The sequence below is a fragment of the Eublepharis macularius genome, chromosome 9, assembly GCF_028583425.1.
Source record: "Eublepharis macularius isolate TG4126 chromosome 9, MPM_Emac_v1.0, whole genome shotgun sequence".
Classification (NCBI taxonomy): domain Eukaryota; kingdom Metazoa; phylum Chordata; class Lepidosauria; order Squamata; family Eublepharidae; genus Eublepharis; species Eublepharis macularius.
The window spans coordinates 82311702-82335793 of record NC_072798.1 but is presented as its reverse complement, the minus strand read 5'-3'; the positions used below and the strand labels follow the sequence as shown (position 1 = coordinate 82335793).

Below are 24092 nucleotides of genomic sequence, written 5' to 3'. Positions count from 1 at the left end.
TACCTTGGACTTCCTTGATGATCTCCTATCCAAGTACGAACCAGGGCCAACCCTGCTTAGCTCTCAAGATGTGACAAGGTTAGGTTAGCCTGGATCATTCAGGTCAGAGCCAAAGGTCCTTAACTATTGGACCTTAACTATTGTGTCCCCCCACCATCGGACCCAGCCACCAAAGGGCAAGATCTTTCCCACCTCCAATTACCACAATCAGCACAGTATCTCCTAAAAGAAGAGTCTCTGTGATTACATACAAATAGTGAGTATCTTACCTTAGATTTGTACGGCAGGCACCTGGGAACCTTACTTGTGTGGCTGGCAGGCTGCTGCCTGCTTGCGCCTCCACCCACTGCCAGCTTGGCCACTCTTCCCTGATCGGGCCAGCCTTTCAAAGTCATTTGCATATGTGAACTGACTGAGGTTCACAATATTCCACTCCTTATGCCGTCCTCGGAACACAGATGTCATTTGCATATGTGGCCTGATTGATCCTCATTCCTCACGCTTGTTCGCGAACAGCAGATAGGGCTGTTCATGGGGTTTTTTAGTTTGTATTGCTGTTCGTGCCCATCTCTAGCTCTGACTATGGATTGGCCTTGGCTTTGGAATCTTGAACTCCCCTTTAGCTTTGTGTTGGTGCTTGGACTTTGACCACTCTGCTTGGGCTGGCCCAGCCCACGAAAGAGGTAGTCCTGTCCTGCTCCCAGATAGCTCTCCCTTGGCAGACCCTGTCCCGGCTCAGGAAGCCCTGCCGGAGGATGGCCATTTTGCAGTAATGCCTTCACTTCCTTGTCTTCCATCTTTATCCTGGGCAGCCCTCTCCAAACCGGTAAGTGTGGAGGCAGGGGAACTGACCCCAGACACAAGCATGCATGGCAAGTGAATATATCATTTTCAACGGCCACTCTCATTCATGAGCCAAGCCACAGGTCTCCTTGTCTCTCCGCCCTCTGACTTGTGCTGCTTCACAATAGCTGCGCCAGACCAGTTCTATTTATTTTTGCCTTGCAGCCACATTTACATCTGCACAATAAAAGCCATTGATTCTCCCCTAAGGTCAGATCAGGTAATTAAGTGACACACGAGGACAACTCCTCGTAAGGCAGCATGCAAATACACATGCATGAAATAGCCTCCATGATAACGCGGACTTAGAAAAACACCAGATGGTAAGATTTCAGGGGGAAAAACAGTGTTTGTTTGTAATCACTGGCTGACTGAGTGGTTTGCTCACTCTTTGTTTATATGATTGGGTGCCAAACAGCGTGTAGCAATGACAGTTTTTATTGGGGGGGGGAGGCGATGACAACTAGGATTACATCTCATGTATCAGGCTGTGTCCTTGCTTGAAATGTCACTGATTGGACTGTTTGAACACATGGAAAGTAACTCACCACATCAGCTCAAGCTGCTCACAAACAACCAGAAGACTCGAGGACAAATCAGCTTCCTGCTTGCAACCTGCTTCAGCACTTCATTCTCGTGGCCCCTTCTTACATGCCCAGGGTAGGGCCAATCACCACCTTGGGGTCAAGTAGCAATTTTCCCCAGGCCAGTTCGGCTAGGGATCCTGATGGTGTTTTGCCATCTTCTGGGCATGGAGCAGGGGTCACTGGGAGTGGGGGGGTGAAGGTAGTTGTGAATTTCCTGCATTGTGCAGGGGGTTGGACTTGATGACCCTGGGGGTCCCTTCCAACCCTATGATTCTGTGATTCTAACCATAACACGAGCTGAGCTGAACTGCTGGGTGTTCAAGAGTCCTTCCCCCCAAAAGCCTGATTTGCTGTGGGGCATTCTCCGGTACGCCATGCCGTTCAGAGGGCTGAAGAAAGATGGGGGGCTCAACAGAGATTGCCCTCCCTCTTGCATTAGAGCCAGAAAATTCCTATAGAGTCCCTCTGCTTATTTCAGTCCCACCCCTCCCCTCGCAGCACTCGTTTGCAGAAAGATTGGGTGCAACCCATTTGAAAAAGTCATGTATACCTGCAAGGCCGTTATTTTTTAATGAACAGATTTTCCATTTATGATGATTATTATATAAAATGAAACCCCTGTCTTATTCTTCTTTTGTACAGAAAGACCAGAAAATGAAATATTTTCAGCTACCCTGAAGAACAGAGACCGTTCCCAGCAAGGCACTCTAATAGGATACCACCATCAATTGCATCACATTTCTACTCCCCCGGTCTATCTCCTAGTGAAGTATTTCTCTCCCATAAAACCAAGGCAGTTTTGTTACAAGACCACCCATCAGTCTTATCTAAGAGAACCTGGGACTGGCCTATCATTCCCCATTGTATCACCTGTCCTACAAGAGATAATGTCCAAGACTGGCCAGTCATTTTCTAGATTCAGGGAGAACTCATTTGGAGCAATGTTCAATTAACATTGAACATTGTAACAATCCCACCATTAAATTACGTTGCAGAGACAGGGGAGCGAATACATCCATGTCATTTTTTTTTCCGGTTTAATTGAGACAATTTCTCAAAATTGTGCGATACAAAAGAAGTCAATGCAAAATCGCCTAGATAGATATTCACTCAGATAAATTTGAAAGATGCAAACAGACCGGAGTCACTTTCCACACCAAATTGTGAAAAATGGTTACATTTCATCTCTTTGCTGCCTTCTAGTGGTTGATCGATTTAGTCAGGTTCATATGGCAATTCTTCCCTAAATTTCTATGAGCTGTCACACACTTTTTCTCCCCTACAATAAAACTGGAGGCATTCTTCAGTCTTGCAAACAAAGGATTATTTTTTAAAATCTATAAGAATTACTTGCCTTCAAATCAGAACATTAGCTGTGTTTCTGCATATGGCATTATTATGAGTACGTATGGAAGAAAATAAGCCTGAAGCTGAGGGGTGGGGATACTCCTTGCCCATAACAGCATCTTCTAAGGGCAAGCAATTCTTTTGGCTCTCAAGTACATGAGTATACATTCTGAACTTGTACCAACAGCTGCTATGAGCCTGCTTCTCATAAAATATAAATGCTATCTGATACACTCCAAATACCATTTCTTTTAAATTGCAGATAAATAACCCAAGTGTATGGAGTATTTTGCTTGAAAGAAGGGCGATATTTTTGAACATGTTATCTACAAGGATCAGAGCATCACTATATGAAATTAAAAGGAAAAGACATGATCCAATCGAAGTTCTTTTAAATCCTGTCGATTCCAGCAGGAGGATTCAAAGCATGCTGGAATACCTCTGGTCGAGTCCCATTTAAAAGCGTGTCATATTAACTGAATTGTACCTTATGTACAATTTGAGCCAGTTTGGTGTAGTGGCTACCAGCGCAGGAGTCTAATCTGGAGAACCAAGTTTGATTCCCCACTCCTCCACTTGAAGCCAGCTGGGTGATCTTGGGTCAGTCACAGCTCTCTGGAGCTCTGTCAGCCCCACCCACCTCACAGGGTGATTGTCATGAGGATAATGATAACATACTTTGTAAACCACTCTGGGTGGGCATTACGTTGTCTTGAAGGGTGGTATATAAATTGAGTGTTATTAGTAGTAGTAGTAGTAGTATGTTTTTATATCCCGCATATAAAAGATAAAGCAACTACTTTGTGTGCAAGCTCATTAAGAGTCTTAATGTATTTAACATATTATCTGTATTTTATGTTTTTGTCTTTAATTGCTTACAGGCAATATAACTCGTAGAATGACTTCTGCATTGAATAGCCAGGGCACATGTAAATCCAAAATGAGTCATGTTTGATCCATATGTTGCAAATAAGCTTTCTTAAACAGGAAAGAGAGAAGAGCTTTGTTTTCCTTGCTCTTGAGAAAGTATAAGCCTGCCTCCAACTATGGAGGAAAATAAAAGGGGAGAGGGGGTCCTTAATAATTATTTTTAGATCAAAGCAATCACAGAGGGGGATCAGATAGGGCCACCGGGTTGCGGGGGCGGAAGTGTAATTGGGTAATTGTAGACTCTGGCATTAAAGTCCTTGGTGGTACCCCTTTACATGGTAATGTATTTTAAATGCAAAGCTAAAGCCTGCTTTTTGGAATTTGTAAGGTGGGGAACAGCTTGGGGAGGTGTCACTTTTATAAGGGACAGGAGTGTAGGGTCTTGCAATGCTTATTGTGTGTATCACTTCTACAAAAGATCCTGCCCACGAGCACATAGATAACACATACATGCTCTCAAGGGAGCATTCCTAAGCATATCTGCTTGGAAGCAAGTCCACTTCCATTACATGGAACTTGCTTAGATGGGGCCAGTAGCACATAGACTGGAGATTGCTCCCCTCCCCTGCCACTCTGAGCAGATGATTAGCACTCTCATCTTTTCTCAGTCAGAAGTCCACAAATTGCAGATCAGGTGGCTGGTAACTGTGTTACACCAGCCATGGGGAAGCCGGTTGTAGCAGCTTTAGCATGGGGATAAATTGTACCTTGGCTTTCACATGGAGTTTCCCTGATGCTACCAGGCACCACTAGCAGCCACTAGTGGAGACTCTCTGCAGTCAGCCCACATAGGAAGCTGTTGTATACATTATGCTCATGGTCACCACCTAGAATCCATCTCAACCACCTTCCACATGGCTGTTGTACTATGGGAAAGAGCTGTGGCTCAATGGTAGAGTGTCTTCTTTTCATGCAGAAGGTTTTGAGTTCAATCCCTGCCCAGTCCGACGGATCAGGTAGTTGGTGGTGTTAAAGTCCTCTGCCTGAAACCTGGGATACCACTTCCAATCAGACAAGGCAACACTGTCCTAGATAGACCAATGGTCTGATTCAATAGAAGGAAGTGCCATGTGTATATAGCCAGGACATAACATGGTGAGTAGGAGAGCACAGGAAACATCCAGTCCCCAAGCCATCCTCCTGCTCTGCCTGAGAAACCAAAAGTAGGCTTAATTGGGCTGCAAAACATAAAGAAGCATCACAGGTTTTAAAACATGAAGTGCTATATTTTGAAAATGCTTCTATATGTTTGATGAATAAGCACAGCTGATCTTTGCCTTTGCATCATGGAGACGACTCCCAGGAGCTTTTTATGCTCGAGCACCCAGAAGTGATGTTACGGCATCCATGACATTCTAGGAATCCCCCCCCCCCAATCTCTATGGCAAAGACCATAGAGATTTAAGGAAGTTCCCAGAGCATCATAGATGAGGTGACATCACCACTGCCACCCATTTTTTCTTCCAATGCTCCATCAAGAAAACACAGGGAATGCAGAGGGGGGTGGTGGAAAGTATTAATAAAGGACCAATTACTGGGTGTGCAGCCCCAGCCCCAGTTCTCTTTCTTCTTCCATGTTGATAGAGCAGTGGGAAGCCACTATCCGGAAGTACCTACATTTTCAAACTCTGCTTGTTTTATAACCATCGACAGACAATACCTTTCCTTTTCAATGCACTGATTTTAAGTATCTCATTTTCTAAAGCTCCTATCCTACACACAATTATTTGGAGGTAAAGAGATAAGGTATCCAGCTGCATGACTTGTTGATTTTGAAATTCCTTCAGCCTTCTGCCTCCAAGTCTGCTGATATAATAGGCCCCCAAAAGTACTCCATGAACTTTGATTAAGTCAAACCTGAAGTCTCGGGAATTAAACAGTTCAAGGAAACTAGTTTTATCATCACTAGTAGTCCAGACGAGAGTAAATTGGCTGAATTTCCTGGTTGCTTGCCCGAAATCTCCCCTTCCCTGCAATCGGGTCCTTTAAACCCTTGATAACAGTGGCAGGTGAATTTTTCTGACATAATTTGGAGGTCTGAAAGTGAAGCTTTCCCTCTCACAGTAAATCCCTGGTCTTCAGAGGCTTTGATCTGGAAGCTGTTGGGGTTTAAATGAAGGTAGTCCAAAGACGTCCAGTTTCTTCGTATGCATCGCCCGTTATTCTGGCACAGATGCCTGCTGCATACCTCCACAGCTCTGGTTACATTGATGATGTAGAAACCTAACTCCGAAGCAATGAATTGTTTCACCTTTGTACAGTTGACCTTTCAAAGAGAAGATTGAATAAGACATTCCATTGTGTGAAAGCATAGCATACATGAAGGACCATCTTAGCTCATATTGTCCAGCCCACCAGTTAATAACTCTTCTCTAACCTTGCTTTCTGCACCCCCAGTCTGAAGAGGGTAGTGAGCAGAGACAATGCTTTCTCAGTGGTGGCACCTGGTCTTTGGAATGCCCTTCCACTTGAAACTTGCTTGGCAGTTTTAGACCCTAGGACAAAACATTTATTTTTCTTAAGGATTTAAACTGAGAAGTTCCATTTTTAAAGTGATTTTATAGTCTGCTCCTAGCCTGAGGACAGTTTTATCAATATAATTTCAGGCTGCTCTGTTTGTTTTTTGTGCTTTTGTGCCCTGACTTGTTTTTATTTTATTATCAGCGTGATATATCTTTATTGTTTGGGGTCAAGATGGGTAGCTCTGTTAATCTGTCTGTAGCAGTAGAAAAGAGCAAGAGTCAAGTTGCACCTATAAAACTAACGAAATTTATTTATGATAGGGTATGAGCTTTTGTGAATCACAGCTCACTTCTTCAGATACTGCTAGGATGTCTTTATTGTTTTGTCCTGTCTTTTATTATGATCCTCCTCAACCAAATCTAAAGAAGCAGCAAATAAATATTCTAAATAAAAAAAAATAGCAAAAGCCATATCTATGACTGCTAATAAAATGTCCTGCCTGTGTATTAGGATCTATTTCACAGGCCCCTTTCTGTCTTTCACTAAGGGGCTCTCTAGATGACACTTTTCTACATGGGCATGCACTGGTTTTAACATGTTCCCCACAGTCACATGTCAGCTCCCTTCAGTCACATGTCAGCTGAAAAAAGAGAGCTCAAATAAGATCCGTGTTGGGAATACAATGTCTTGTGTACAGAGAAGGCAGAAGCGAGAGAATACCTGCAGGAGACAGTTAGACAGAAGGCCGAGTGTTGGTTTCCCTGGAGAAAATGGTGTCTTTAGCGGGTGGACCTTACAGCATTATACCCTAATGAGGTCCCTCCCCAAACTACACCTTCTCCAGGCACCACTCCCCAAATCTCCAGGAATTTCCCAATCTGAAGCTGGCAACCCTAGCAGAGCTGGATCCTTCTTTCTTTCTTTCATCTTTTTTGCATGTCTCCAGATTGGTATTCTTAGGCTACTTCCTGTTTCTTTCCAGAAGTCCCTCCTCCCTGTTTAGTGAGGCAGTTAGTATCTATTCTGTTTCTCTTAGAGCCAAGCTACAAATGACAAATTACACGAGGACTGCATGGGAAGGGAGTCACAATGTTAGCCAGGAAGCTGAATTTTAAAAGAGATAGGAAGACTTTGTCAATTTCCCCTCTCTACAGAGCCAGGGAGATGCTACTCAGAGGGTTTGTTAATTTCCTCTTTGCCTCCCAAAGGCTCTTCTAGGAGGTGAAGAGGAAATTAACAAACCCTCTGAAGAGCTCCTGGGCTCTGTAGAGAAGGGAAATTGACAAAGCCTTCCAATCTCTTTTAAAACAGCTTCCCAGCTAACATTGCAACTCCCTTCACATGCAGTCCTTGTGAAATTCATCATTTGTAGCTTGGCTCTCAGCTTTCTGTCAAAGTAGTAGTTCCTGAATAAACTGCATTCACTCCTTAATCAGACTCAGGATCATTCTTAAGATATACCATACCCTACACTCAGATCAGCACCCTAAGGAGTGCTTCTGCCTTCCCCCAAGCCACTTTTCCTGTGTGAAAACAGCACATGGGAGCGCAAATCATTTTGCAGATTTTGCTGCTCCTTGTAAAGAATCTGTGCACAGATAACTCCCCTCACACACAGTTTTCACATGAGAAAATGGCATTAGGGGGAGGGCGGAAGCCTTTCCTTCCCATGCAGTACAGTTCTCAGCTCATTAGAACTCTCCTTTTTTACAAAAAGAAGCAGCTCCCCTCAGCTGATATGTGACTGTGGGGAACATGTTAAAACCAGTGCAGGCCCTTGCAGAAACATTTCTGTTAGAGAGACTCTTAGGCTTGAAGCAATGTAGAGGATGGTGTTAAGGGATTTTTTCTAAGGACCTCTCACCTATTGCCCTATGTGTGCACACAACTGAAGCTGAACATGCACACAAGAGACAAATTTGCCTCAGTGGCAGATTCTTTCTCCCGGGCTTCTGGAATTTAAACATTTTCTTTTGTTTTCACTTTCCAACTAAGATTTTAACCTTGACTGTGTTATTTTCCAGAAGAATTTCAAACCCATGACAAAATTATGACTCCAGCATTGAAATGTTTATATTACGTTGAGATCTGATTATCCCATTGGACAGACCTGTTGGGTGTCATGAATAGAGATGGGCACAAACCGAAATATGAACCAAAATTAAGCACGAACCAGGCCGGTTCATGGATCGCTAACTGCAGTTCATAAGATCCCAGTTCTGACGAACCACCACAAACTTTAGGCTGGTTCATTTGGTTCGTTTTTTGGTTCGTGACTGCAGAAAGCCTGGTGCCAATCAATTGGTTTCCTAGGCAACAGGGGATGGACTTCCTGCAGACCTCCTGCTGATCCGGAAGTGACCTTCTGCTGGCCCAGAAGTGCAGTTCTGCTGGCCCGGAAGTGATGATTTTCTGACCTGGATGTGACATTTTCACGAGCCAAACGAACCAGTTCATGAACCAGGGCAGGTTTGTGAAAGTTCATGGTTCATGAAATTTGACGAACCATGAACCGAAAGGTGGAGTATTAGTGAAATAAGTAAATAAATAAATACTGGCACCTTCCTGACTGACATTTTAGCACTTTTTTTGTCCAGCTGTTGGTTGCTTTGCTTGTCTCTGTCAGACAATAGTCCAACAATAGTACCATGCATTTTCCCCTCACACAGACAGCCCCTCACACAGACCATGAAAAACAGATGAGAATAAAGTGAGCTACGATCAAAAGTGTAAACAAAGCAGAATGAAAGAGCATGGAATAGAAATTCTATCTAGTTCCTTGAATCACACCCCCAAGTTAGAATGGAAGTGTTGGCTTACCTCCGATGAAGTTAAATTCATGTCTCCCCAAATAACAATTCCTGCCGCTCCCAGTGCAGCACTTTCTCCAATAGTGCTAACAAGATCTTGCTATAGTGAAAACAGGGGAAAAAATTATCCCTCTCTTATGGACCTTTTGCCACACATCCCATTAAATTCAGGAAGAAAATAACAAGCTAAAAACTTGAAGGACTAAGTAGATTAGGAGGGACCAATCCTTTGGGAACTAGGCTAGCATCTTGATGATAATTTTTTTAATGATGAATAATATTTCTGTATACATTTTATTGCAGCCATCCTTTATATTATTCAGCATTTCAGTAGTGATTAAGCCAATCCCATATTCTTAGAAAACGATGCCTTATTACTTTTAACATCAGCTGTACTGTACAGTTCACAGGATTGCTCAACATGTAGAGAAAGAAATGCTCTGTCCCTTTAATAGTAGCTTAACAGAGAATTTACCAGGTGATGTTATTTACCTCCATGCCATGAAAAGCCTCATGACGTATTTCCACATTTCTCTATTAAAAGGACAGGACATTTTTCTTCAGGTCTGTAGACAACCCTATTTACCAATTTGATGTCAATGTAGAAGAACTACTGGTAAAACAGGAATAATCTCCCCATGGATCCTCATTATGCAGTCATTTTATGTAAGGTGCACAGTTCTTTTGTAACATTCTTTAAGAAGCACAGAGTTAATACATGTTCATGACAGCTAAAATAAAATAAAATATTTTGTTTTACAAATGCACTAAATGATGATAAATGTTAAATGATGGCTTGAATCCAACCATCCCGTGCATGAAAAGCACACAAAGTTTCCCCATAATCCTTTCTGTTCCTAGAGATCCTTTCAACCCTCACCCCAGAACCATCAATCCTGGGGTCACAGGACCCATTCACAATGCAAGAGTGGTTTTCGTTTTTTCTGACCAAAGAGAAGAATATGACTTAGGATAAACTAAGACAGATATCCAGAAATGTGTTTTCTCGCTCTTCTCTTTGGATTGGTAAAACTAAAATAACAGCTCTAGAAGTTGAAAAGATATAATTGGCTGGTTTTACATGCATTGGTTAAACAATACCAACCTTGCTTCATTTTTATGACTCAAACTAACAAGATATTAGAAGGGCTGTGACTGGATCTTCCAGGCATTTTTAGAGAGCAATTTCAAGCAGATAGAATCCTACTCAGGTGTAGACATGAGCACGAACGGGAAAAAAAAACCCGAACACCCTATTCATCGTTTGGTGCCATCCACGAACAATGAACAATGAACATGGATGAACATGAACTGTTCCTGGACATGTTCGTTGTTTATTGTTCATGGGGGCCAGAACCACCCCCACCCCAACTACCCCACTTAGCCCCCCTCCCCTCAAACCCACTTACCTGGCCCTTTAAAGATCCCTTTAAGCTATCAGCTGGCAGGCGGCAGGGAGGGATTCCCCCTTGCCGCCTGCCAGCTGATAGTTTAAAGGGCCCTTTCCTGCCACGTGCAAGGAGCAGGGCCCTTTAAACATCCCACAAACTGACCTTCCCAATGTCCAATACCCACCAAATTTGTAGGGGACATAGTCCTCACTGTCCTCTGAAGACCCTCCCCCCCCAAGATTCAGAGAGATTGCACCCCAGGAAAGGCATGATCCACGGGTTTCCCCGTTGGCTGTCATTTTCTCTTCATAGTGGCAAAAACGGGACTCTCTGCTGGAAGTACTTTGAAGGGTTAAAGCCAGAAGGAAAGCCAGAAGGAGTTCAGACAGAGTTCAGTCCCTCCCTCCCTCCGGTTGCCAAGGAGATTGATTGCAGCAGGCACCAGACTGTCTGGCTTGCCGAGGGCGGCCAAAGGCAACAAACAAGGCTTTTAATGACCACCTGTTCATTTAGGATGGGGCCTCACAAACTGCTTGCTCGCAAACAGCAGATTGGGCTGTTCATGGATTTTTTCTGTTTATAATGCTGTTTGTGTCCATGTCTACTCAGGTGTATTCAATAGGGCTTATTCCCTGTAAAGCGTTCTTATGATTTCACTGTTCAATATTCAGGAGCAAGGAAGCAAGACCAATTCTACCCCCTTGTCCCTCTTCACTCCATCTCTCCCCTCACCCCAAATCCACATGGCTTCCATGATATTAGGGATAGTCTAAGTGGGATTTTGGAAGGTATTAGAGGAACAGGGAGTTACATGGGAATGCTCCATGTTCCATGCATAGATTGTTGAATACAGTTTAATATTTAGCATTTATATCATTAGTTTTTTGAGTGCTCAAAGTGTTATATAGGTATTTTTGAGTAATCTTCACAGCAGCCCCATAAATTACTAGATGAGCCACTAAATCTGAAAGACAGCAGATGACCTAAATAAACCTGAGGAGAGACTCGATCTGAGGTCTTCCTGACTCACACCAGCTTGGAAGCACCAGCAATAACTCAAAATGACTTACCTCAGACAGAAATAATAGAGGCTCATCTTTATAGTCCAGTCGGGTATATACAAATACTGGGAGAGCATAATCATGGGATGTCATGGAGGCAACCCTCATAGACTCATTCACCCTAAACTGTGAAAAGCGCAGTATGTTTTCACTGCCAAGGGATTTCTTCACACCAATGGAAGGATACAGAGCCGCACTGCTGTTCCAAAGCCAGGACAGTTCATTATTCCTTAAAACCTCACTCTCTGGACAGGAGCCGGTATAGTTCTGGGCATAGAAATTATAATTGTGGCAGTCAGGGTACAAGTAGTATCCCCATAGGCCCTTGGGCCTGCTTCTCATCCCGAGCTGAATTGTCTCCTTCATGAAAGCCTTAGCACTTTGCTCAAAGGAAAGTTTTGCCAAATATTCAACAATGTTCTCAGAAACATTCCCTTGCATTTTGGAAACAAGTTTTCTGGACTGTTGGCGGTAAATATCTTTCCTGCTCCAATTACGATCCCACTGTGGCCTCCAATGTTCCCAGTCGATGACAGCTAATCCAGTGAAATCTTTATTAGGAATGTAGTAGTTAATGTCACGGCTGGCTTTCTCCAGATGGGCTTGCAAGCTTAAGTTCTGTGGTAGTCCACCATTAACAGGGACATCCTGGGGAGTGTACCAAGGGTAATATCCCAGCCTGTTGACATAAAAGATAGTCACATTCTGTCCTCTTGCTCTGGCAAAGGGGCTTCCAATCATATGGAACATTCTGAGGTCAATGGTAACATTATATCTCACGGAACAATGATCAGTTGGTGCATTCCAGGCAGCTATGAAAGGCTTCCTTCGGAACGCCGGTATCTGAGTGGGCTTCAAGGCAGAAGACCAGATAAATGAAATCTGTAACCAGGCTGAAAGGTGGATCTGCTGGGTAACAGATAACAACATTTCAGTTTTCAATAGGACCATGTGAAGGTGTGTATATGTGGGTGTCTCTCACACACATATACACACAATTATAATAACATAACATCCGTTTTATATACTGCCCTTCAGGACAACTTAACGCCCACTCAGAGCAGTTTACAAAGTGTGTTATTATTATCCTCACAACAATCACCTTGTGAGTTGGGTGGGGCTGAGAGAGCTCTGAAAGAGCCGTGACTGACCCGAGGTCACCCAGCGGGCTTCAAGCAGAGGAGTGGGAAATCAAACCTGGTTCTCTATCTTAGAGTCCCGCCACTGTATATTGCTGTTTATCTTCAAGGAAAACAGGTATTGCTGATATTAGATTAGGATATAGTAATCCCTAGTCAGTCCTCAGTCCACCATGGAAGTTTGCTGGGTGACCTTGGGCCAGTTACTGTCAGCCTAACCTACTTTGCCTGTGGTTATGAGGATAAGAGGGAAGAGGGGAAATTAGTTGTAAGCTATGTTGGGTCCACCTTGATAAGAATAGGTAAGTATCAATAATACTGTGGTGGTATGATCTTTATATTTCCAGCTGCATGAAGCTTATATATATATATAGATATATATGTATATATATGTATGTATGTATGTATGTATGTATGTATGTATGTATATATATATATATATATATATATATATATATTCATGGTTATGAAAATAAACTTGGAAACACAATGGAGACTGTAAAAGCTCTAACAATAAAGCAATTAATACTAAAACCAGTTGCCCACCCTTGGAAGCAAATCACATTGAACCCTATGTGGTTTACTTTTGCAAACAGCAATCCCAACTGCAATTATTATATTCCCACCACTTTGAAGTGCTGGGCTTGGTTTACAATTTTAACATGCTGTCCTTAAAATCTCGGACTTCGAGTAAGTCCTTTCACTACTTCTGGATTTTGCCTTCAATAAAGTAGCCTCATTTCATTTTATATTTAAAACAACCTAACTCAGAATAATTGTAGGTGCACTCGATTGCCACTGAGTGTCACCAGGAGTCTAGTTCATGCTCCTTTAAACAAACAAGAAGCTATTTAAGGTAGGTTACAGAGAGTGTTTTGACTTAGATAAATAGCTTTATGTTAATCTGGGTTCTTCCTTCGCAAACATATACCAAATTGGCATGGGAATGCCATTGTTTAAATATTCATGGTTTGAAATGCTCAGTTTTGAAACAGAAAACAACAATTTTCAGAACTGGCACCATGGTTAAAGACCATTACCTGTGCTGTAGTGTACGGGCGCAGAGCTACAATCAAGCATGACATCAGCTGAGCTTATATATAAATAGATCAAGTTCCAGCATCAAAAGGAAGTGACCCAAGTACAATAAGAAATCCAGCATTTTGAAAGGATGATGCCATTGCAATGCGGAGTCTGATTTATCTGCTGAACAACTTGGAACCGTCACCCCTTATAACTCCATAGTGGGAGTGCAGGATGTCCAAAGAAAGATTTCTTTCATCTTGGTCCATCTGTACAAACCCATCTGTGATCAGTTTCCTTTATCTACGTCCATGACTTTATCACAGGTGGCCAACTGTGTATTTTAAACTGTAGTCACTGCTCTGGAAGTCAACCGCCCTGGAAAGCAATGGATTCTTCAGTGATAGAATTGGAGTTCTTAAGATCTTCTGTAAAGATGAGAGGGCTGCCTGAAAGATTGCCTCCAGTAGTTGGCCTATAAAAATTTCATATTATTCTTATTTCCTTCTAAACATTCCTATTCGTAGCCTAGAATGATGCTGCTTCTTAACTATCAGGCATTAGTTGCTCACAGAATAGTTAGTTGGTTAGCAACTTCACTCAATTAGGCTGAAACTGAAATTTCTCAATCTCAGACTCAGAGCGGAACTACACGATACGAAAAACACGAGTACAACGAGTGCATAAATCACATCTGATCATACCAGCCTGTGTTCATATCTGCCCCATGACGAACATGTGTGCCACTCCTATGCACATGTTGGAAAATTTAGAGAGGCAATATGGACTGGGAACATTCAACACAACTGTTGTGTCATGATGAGGTTATTTTGCTGTTATCTCCCAGAATGTCAATACATGCATGAGGCTCCTAGAATCTCTATGCATTATTCATTGCTGGAAATAATTGCAATAGGCTTCAAAGCTGGAGAACTGGAAGGATCACATTTGTCTTAGCCTTTGCATTTCAGAAGGGGAAATGGCAAGTCATCCTTTGAAAAGAATCTGTTGGCGCTGGAATAAAGAAATGCTATGCAAGTCTGCTGGATTTGAGGGAAAGTGCTAATCATTCCAACATGTGCATGGGGAAAGTTTCCAGCAGTGTGATCCTAAGCAGAGTTATGCCTTTCAAAGCCTATTGACTTCATTGGACTTAGAAGGGTATAACTCTGCTTAGGATTGCACTGCAGATATCTCCAAGTTTAGAGACTCATTGCTTGTGTTGAAGTTGAGCAAATCAGGAGTTCTTTTAAAATGCTGGAGTTATCCAGTGCACATACTGGAAATAAGAAATATGAATTAACATGAGTATCAACAATTCTAATTTTGCTACTATATAAAGTCAGTAATGTCTATGGTTTTTTGCTTATACAAAATATAAATTGGCAGGCAACAGAAGCTGGAAAGGATTTTCTAAGGCTAGCAGTTTGATGTGGCTTATAGGGAATTCAAACAATAGTAGGAATGCAGGGAAATGAAAAATCTTTTGCTAGGTGATGCAATTGCTATGATCATATGGAGAGGAACACTCCGCATCAAGGACATGAAGACAATCTATTCAGTAATTAAAACAGAGGCAAGTTAATCCAGTGTGATGTAGTGGTTAGTGTGTCATATTAGGATTTGGGACACCAAGGTTCAAATCCCCAGTCTGCCATGGAAGCTTGCTGGGTGACATTGGGTCAACCGCCTATTCTCAGCCAAACCTATCTCACAGGATTATTGTGAGGATAAAATGGAGGAAAGGAAAACAATGCAAACTGCTTTGGATTCCTGCTGGGGGGAAAGGTGGGGTATAAGTGAAGCAAATGTATAATAATAATAGTAACCCACAATTATAAATACAGCATACGCTGTAGTCTACAATAACGTTTTCTAATGCGTATATAAAGCCATTTCAGAATGGCTTGCATCTATTCTGCTTCAGCAAAGTTGGAACCTCCCTCCAGGGCCATTTCCACACGGCTTACCTTATTCTGCAAAATAGCGAAATCTCACAAGAAGACGCTGTTATTGCGTCTTCTCACGCGATAACGTCTTCTCGTGCGATAACAGCGTCTTCTCACGAGATTTCACATGAGATTTCACTATTTTGCAGAATAAGGTAAGCCGTGTGGAAACGGCCCAGGTTGAGTGGCTCTTCTGCAAGTGTGGCTCTTTAGAGTGAAGGAAGGTTTCAGTTAACTGTAACTTTACATCTTACACATTCATTATTTGTTTATTTGGATGCGTATCTTAATTCTATGCCAGGGCATTCATTTGCTCATTTGAAATAATTTACTGTTGTTTCCATTTTACAGATAAGGAATTGAGTCTGAGAGTCTCTCTACACAAGACATCTTGTATAAAGAGAGACTCTCAAAATTGAGTTTATTTGCAAATTTGGAACAATGGACCTGCCCCACCTCAGGTTGAATTGGGACATAGGATTTTTCTCACATTACATGCTCTATTAAGCTAATTACAACATGTATTATAGTTAGTTTCCTGACACTTAATTAGCAATACCTCTTCCACCCTCTGCCTGGATTATAAAGACTCCTAACCTTTTCTACTCCTTATATTTATCTGATGAAGGGAGTTTTAACTCTCAGAAGCTCATGCCTTGGAAATCTAGTTGGTCTTCAAGGTGTTTTTGGACCTGAATCTAGGCATAAACAGCATTCTCTTTGATACGCTTTTGAGGTTGCTAGTATTATTTAATGTCATTTATTGGACCTGATTAACACATATGCATTCACACCATTTTAAATATATAATTTAATTATTAATAGTACAAGTACAGAATTTTCTACTCCTCCATGGCTCTAACCACCACCAAAAATCAATACAGAGGGGGTTGGATTACCCTGTGATGGGCAATACCAGTTCCAGCTCCACCTCTCTCAAGAAACAGCCAATGAGAGTTAATGGACTGTTGGGGCTTGAGACAGTTGAAAAATCTGTTAGGTCAGTTCATGAGGGTGGAAGAATTTTAAGTTTCTGAAGGGTAGCAGCCGAAATAACTGGCTGCTGATACCTGTTGTATTATATTGTATCCATCCATTGTTATAAGAATGTGATGTTATAAATTCACCTTTTAAGAGTAATGTATCTCTGTGTTTGACTAATTCACTCCTGTGTCATACATCTGGTAAATAAAAGTGGGAGGGGGTGTCTGTTTTCACCCTGGCTGGCTTGAAGTTGTTGCCTGAGGGAAAATAACAGACACAAACATATTTAGCTGGATAAGGAGAGTGAATATATGAAACTGACTGCCTGTCTGGTGACGTTCCAGGGAAGAGAAGAGAGGGGACTCTGTGTGGATTTGGGTCAAGGTTCTCTGCTTGATAATTAGGGACTAGATGGGTGGCAAACAGTGACTGCCTTGAACTTCCTGTGAAGCCTCAAACCTGTGCAGAGAAGTTTATGGAGAGTGGTAGTGTGTAAGCAGTCACATATACTATCCCTGATCCAGATGTTCCCAACTAGCCCAATCTCATCATATCTCAGAAGCTAACTGGGTTGACCCTGGTTAGTACTTGGATAGGAGACCACCAAGGAAGACCAGGGTTGCTATGCAGAAGCAGGCAATGGCAAGCCACCTCTGTTCATCTCTTGCCTTGAAAACCCTACATGGTCACTACAAGTCGGCTGTGATGATGGCATTTTACACATAAGTTTACGCAGAAAGAATCCTGCGAAGGACCTAGATTCTGATGCTACCATTGTCCTTTCAAGGCCATCCTCTCAACATACCAATATTATTTAGCTTCTAGAATAGAGTGGGAGGAAGGCCTCAGCTGCGACCAGAACATTGCAACAAGTAATGAATTTGGCCTCATTTGAAGTGTTATCTGCCTATGCCATTTTGATCTCACCAAGAGATCCCCAAGAGGGCCCTTCCAACCTCCATTTTTATCTCCAAAAGATTTCTAGGTTCAGTTAGGCTGAGATTGGATAAAGGCTATTCAGTGAGCCACATGCCTAAGCAGGGATGTGAACCCTAGTCCCACAACTATCACTATATCACACTACTAACCCATATAATTAAAGCAACTGGATTAAACCAATTGATTACTGATTCATGTGAACTCTGTGCTTAAAGGGGATGTGTTTATTTTCTTCAGCACTCCACAGCTCCTGGCTAGCAAGTTGTCCTGCTCGTTGCACACACAGCAGAAGAAGAAGCTGTCAATTTTGGATGCTTGCATTGGTCTGCAAAATTGCAAGGGAAAGGCTAGAGGAAAAAATGCCCTGGGCCTGCTCTTGTACTGTACTACTAATCCATCCTGCAGAAATGGTGATAACAATAATCAGTTGTGAACATCTTCAGCTCCAGCTGCTCTCAAAGACCCAAGAGCAGAGTGGTAAACTGACTATGTCAAATGATTGGTTCACCATACATGGTGAGCTATCATGGATTCATAGTAGAGGTGACTGAAACAGCTCTAAACAAAAGTGAGGCCTTCTCCTGCCACCACACACCCCTCACTGAAGGAAAGCCAAATAGCTGGTTGATACCAATTGTGGGTAAGAAAATAGGAAAGGGTAGGTGTTACAGAGCATGCTGTTTTGTTCGTGAACACGCTCGGCAGCATTTTGACACTTTATCACACAAGTAACATTTTTAGACACCACACTACACCAGCTGGAGAGAAAGGAGGCACCGATGTATGCCTCCTCCTCTATGTGCTTTTGTGCTTCAGCTGTGTAACATTGATCCAGACTGTCAGTTCCACCTTCCAAACAGACTTTATGGGATAGCCAAAATTTGTGCCTCTACTTATGTCAATTGTCCTGACCTGGATAGCCCAGGTGAGCCTGATCTCGTCAGATCTCATAAGCTAAGCAGTCGGCCTTGGTTCCCAATTAGGTGGGAGATCTCCCCAAGGCTGCAGTGTCTTGCAATGAAAACCCCACCAGGGGTCGCCATAAGTCAGCTATGACTTGAGGGCACTCCCCACCACCGCAGTTATGTTAATTAAGGAAGAATTGCTGATTTTAGATTATGTAAAATAAACAGTCACCTCAGTCACAGTATGATTGTGTACAGCTACATGTGACTAATTGTAACAGAAAGTGAATAGGGATACATCCAAAAGGATTTACTATCTTTCCGCCGGGCCTGCAAGATGGAGATGTTCCGCCAGGCATATGGCTGAGATTGAGGTACAGGCGGGCTTTTGGGCTTCCATGCTGGTCTCCTGTTGGAGGGGGGGGGATTGAAAAAAATCCTCACTCCAGTTTCCCACTGGAATATTAATATATTCTTCCTGTTCCCACCTCATGGAATGTTTTTGGATGGGGGTTAAACAACTTGGGTTGCCGGCCAAATGTATTTCATGATTTTAATGTTTTTATTGTAATTATTTATTCATGTTGTAATCCACTCTGAGCCTGTTTATGAGGAGAGCAGACAAAAAACCCAAATAAATAAATAAATATGCATCCATTTGAAATAAACTCAATGCCCTGTATCCTACAACTCCACTAAGTGAAGTCTAGAGACTTCCTCCAATTTAAGTGTCTCTTCCTCTAATGGAAGAGCCACTTAAGTTGGCGGAAGTCTCCTAGGCTCAAGGAACTTCCTTCAGCCTCAGGTAGGATACTGTCCACTGAGGATGAACCAACATCTGCATTCCAGAGCATATTTGAATGGGCATCTGAATGCACAAGAAACTTATACCCTGATCCAACCACTACTATATGCAAAAACCTCCCGAGAGTGGATCACCTTACTTATGGGATTTTGGCCAGGGGGGTGTTGTTTTCCCTTCAAAACCCCAAATTGTTTCCAGGCTTTCATTCTGCATGTGCTAAACTATCATTTCAACAGTATTTTTAGCATAACCTGTATTTGCCAATACTCCCACTCTCTGAACCTGGCACAGATTGACAGGAAATGATTTCCCCTCTAACGTAGAGGAATGTGTTTTGGCTATGCCTACTGAGAGAAGGTATTAACATTCATACAGCCAGCACAGCCTGTCAGTGTCTCAGTAAACAAATTTACAAGATGCAATTCCTAATGCAAAGAGGTGCTTTTAAAAAGCATAATTTTTAATCCATTAAAGGGATGTGCCAACCTGAATCCATTGAGCTTAGAACTCTACTTAGGATAGCATGGTGAGTTTTCCTTGGTCAAGATCTTATTTCGCATCCAAGCAAAGAGCATCAGCTCAAAGGGAGAAAAGTGTTCAGTGCCTGGGAAATGTTTTGAGGGCTGTGGAAGGAACTAATTTGCATACTTTAATAATATATAACATAATTTAAACTCATTTCTTTGGAATGCAAAGGGAGATGGAAGTTTTACTAATAACAATAATAATAACATTCGATGTATATACAGCCTTTCAGGACAGTTTAACACCCACTCAGAGCGGTTTACAAAGTATATTGTTATCCTTATGACAATCACCCTGTGAGAATGGGTGGGGCTGAGAGAGCTCTGAGAAGCTGTGACTGACTCAAGGTCACCCAGCTGACTTCAAAAGGAGGAGTGCGGAATCAAAATAAGAGAAATTGGGGGCTTGTCTATGAGGTAAATTTTGAACTGGAGATTTCATAGCTCATGCTGTTCACAACTACATATGTTATACAACTGAGATGTTATTCCAAATTTCCTTTGTAATATCCACTGCATACATGGTAGTGGAATATAGACTTTGGCTGCCTATAGACCTTTATTTCCATTTAAGCAATAGGAATGGCTTCCCTATACCACTCATTATGCTAGCCCCAATTCAGCTTCAGGAATTATTCAAATGCCATGATGGTGGAGGAGGAGGAGAGGTCTTTTTACTTCAACTGATAGCCTTGTTGCCGTTTGATTTTCATATTTAATACTCATGTTAATAGTATTAATTAATAGAGGTGTGCAAAACAAAACAAACAAGTTGGAAATACTTCCAGACATCACTGTTTCGTTTGGTTAAAGCAGCTTCTGGAACGGTGAACCAGATCCAGGAAATGAAATTGTAACAAAACCCTCCCACCAAAAAGTTTGTGCGTTTTGTTTTGGTTCTTACTCTGCAGCAGTGGCAATAGCCAGGTAGGCAGGCACTGGGCTCACATGGCAGCATCTTGTTTTCCTGAACAATATTCACCAATTGGATCCCAAGGAGAGAGCCCTTATGTTACTAATTAACTCAGGGCCAAGCTACAAGTGACAAATGACACTTGAACAGTAAGTGAACAGACTCAAGTGATCAAGTGGAGCACAAGTGGAGCACAAGTGAACAGAGAGGAATCCATGTGAGTCTGTTCACTTGCCGTTCAAGTGTCATTCGTCACTTGTAGCTTGGCCCTCTGTTGGCAGGAAGAGGGAATATGCACAATGCTTACAAGCACATTTTTTCCCCTTGGCTACCTGCCAATTGGGTCCTATCAGCTTTGGAAATGTTCAAAAGGCAGAATTTGCAGACTTCAATCATAGGCTGCAATTCTAAAGATTCTTCCCTGGGAGTAAGCTCTATTGAATAACATGGAACTTACATCTGACTAAACCTGTTTAGAATTGCTTCCCTCAACTGAGTATCCACTTAAAAACAAATTATCCAAATCAAGCTTAAGTCAAGCCCCCTATGAGGCATTTACCTGCTCTGCCTTTTCAAAAAAACAATTGTGCTTGGCCACAGAAATGGGAAAACATAGGTCTGTTGGGGAGGGGGGATTCAGACAATCATAATATCTGTGCTTATATACCACTCTTCTAGTCAGATTAGTGCCCCACCCAGAGCAGTGAACAAGTTAGTGCTATTATTATCCCCACAATTCAGCTGGGGAGCTGGGGCTGAGAGGAGTGGCTGACCCAAGGCCACCTACTGAGCCCATGGCAGTAGCAGGATTAAAACCATAAAGTACTGATTCGTAGCTCTCAGTCCTGTTGCCTGCCTGCCCACCCACCTGCCTGCCTGCACTTGGGTGATGGAGACTGGCAATGATTCATGTCAGAACACCCCATTTTGAAGCGGAATGCTCGTGTCAAAGGGAAGGATTTGCTCCTCCTTGTGGAAACAAAACTGCAAAGCACAAAGAAACATGGCACCAACAGGCATCAGCAGGATGCAAAGGTAACGATTTATTGTCACTATAGAAAAAGAAAAACATGAACATAAAACAGGATTGTTTTTCATGCCACCGCCTCTGCCCCTTAGCCATAGTGTGCACCCGCCAACACTTGTCTTCTTTAGGGTCCCTTGTTGGGTGTGTGGTTTAAAGGAAAGACTGTGCTCTGTGCGATTTTTGTGCCATTAAGTGCAGAAATAGCTGCCCCAAAGAACCTGGAAGCCCTCATTGCAGAGAATGGGGCAGAAACTTGTTGGGAAGGTTCCTAGAGGGCCACTGCCCAGAAGAGCTACAGGCAGCCAGGAGCAAACCAATGAGAGCTCCAGCAGTGCTGTGGAGTCCACATGGCTCAGACCTGTCAGAGGAGCATGTAGGAGGAGAGCTACTCCCATCACTACCACAGCCCAGGTTCCAGCCAGGTGGCTCCTGTAGAACAACCAGCCCCATTTGGGGCTGCTCAGCTTGCTCCCAAGCCATTTTAAATATCTTGAAATAATCTATGTCACAAGGATGTTCTGAGATTAAATTAGACCAATCCTATGTATGCCACACTAAGCTCTTCTGAGGAAGGACAGCAAACAAACGTGATCAGTAAAATCATTCTGTTGGCAGCCACTCATGGCTTTAAATTAGCAAATGGAAAGCTAATTATTTAACAAATGGAAAGCTACCTTTAAAAAATGAGGAATGCAGATAGTTTAATAGAGCTAGCATGGTACAATGGCTAGAGGAATCTTGGTTCAAATCCTCAGTCTGCCTTGAAGCTTCGTTAGGGCAGTTACTCTCTCTTAGAATCTCTCTACACAAGACACCGGACACATGAAGAACACGGTCCAAACCTGGCTCTAGAAGACAGCTCCAACCCATTTCCATTCCTCACTGCCCTGTGGTTGAGATCCCACACAGTTTTAGACTGGAAAGGTGAAATTGACAGAGCCTTCCCGAAGACAACAATGAAATTAACAAACTCTCTGAGGAGTAATCTCTGCCAGCTCTCCCAGCTAACATTGTATCTCCTTGCACTTGAAGAACATGTGTCGAGGCGCCTTGTGCAAAGAGACTCTTAATCTAGTCTACTTCCAAGGCTTGTTATGAGAAAAAGTCAGAAAATGGACACACCTCTGAATTCTTGGAAGGAAGGGTGGGGTTAAAACCTAATAAAATAAATTAGGGGAGTGAACCTCAAACAAATTTGCATTGTGTATTTGGTTCCATTTGTATTATCACAGGATATGAGTTCTGCTAGCAAAAAAATTTATTCATAGAAGCCAAAGCATGCATTCTAGAGTAATAATATACAATATGTCACTAAGATTATATTCTCATGGCAGACTATAAGAGATGCAAATTGGAAAGGCAGTACAGTAGGCAAACTTTTTAATTACACAAAACTCTCAACAAGGTGATTGGGAAACTGAGTCATTCTCAGCTACAAAAAGCTTAAAGATTAGTTATCAATGCCAGTTTTAGTCACTACCCTTCCAATAACATCTCTTATTCATTCCAGGTAATATACAGTTTGCCAGGGGCATATAGCACCCACTACAATTCTTGTAGTGTGTCCTCCTGTTACAGTTCAAAAATATAGCCCACATTGTGTTACACATTAAAAGAACAAACACCCACTGAGCAAAACTAGCACTGTGCTAATTTAAATTATTTTTCACAGCCCAGGGTCCCCTCCAAAGGCAGCAGGAATAAATCACATAAAAAGCCAAAGCTTCCCATTCAGCTCTGAGAACAAACCCCAGTTTTTAAAAATGGAAATGGAAATACAAGTCTGAGTACCTTCAGGTTTGCCATCAGTCATGCCAGCGATCTCATGCTGAAGAGAAGTGGAACGTCAAACCTTTTATTGGTTTGCTTTCACCAAAACATGTCATTACAAGAGTGACTCAGGACAGAGAGGAAAATGGGAGGCGTTTGCCCAGTCTTTAGTTAACTGAAATCAGACCAATTTCAGTGTCTTGGCTTTAACTGGTGTAACTGCCTTATTACTCTGCTATGGGTATTGTCGGTAAGGCAGAGCAGCCTTTTCCACACACGTTGGATAATGCACTTTAGCGATCCTTTGGAAGTGGATCTTTTGTTTCACACACAAAAATCCAGTTCCAAATGATCACTAAAGAGCATTGAAAGTGCATTATCCAATGTGTGTGGAAGCAGCCAGCATCTCAGTTTTCATAAAATAGTAAAGAGTCCAGTACCAGCTTTAAGAAGTTGGTTAGTTTTAAAGGTGCTACTGGACTCTTTACTATTTTGCAACTACAGACTAAGAGCCAAGCTAGAGTAGTGATTGTAGTGATCGTAGTGATCGAGTGGAGTGTGAGTGGAGCGCAAGTGAACAGGGAGGAATACACGTGAGTCTGTTCACTTGCCATTCAAGTGTAACTCATCACTTCTAGCTTGTCCCTAACACGGTTAACTCCTTTGGATCTCAGTTTTCATA

The 24092-nt window shown here is 42.4% G+C and overlaps 1 protein-coding gene across 1 annotated transcript; it reads right to left on the bottom strand.

Annotated features, from left to right (window-relative positions):
- Positions 1-5553: 5553 nt before the first annotated feature.
- On the bottom strand, positions 5554-12383 carry LOC129335350 (hyaluronidase-4-like). Its single transcript, XM_054987786.1, has 3 exons — positions 11442-12383; positions 8991-9080; positions 5554-5973 (listed from the first exon to the last, which is right to left on the bottom strand). The coding sequence occupies exons 1-3, from the start codon at positions 12381-12383 to the stop codon at positions 5554-5556; spliced, it is 1452 nt and encodes a 483-aa protein (XP_054843761.1).
- Positions 12384-24092: the final 11709 nt, after the last annotated feature.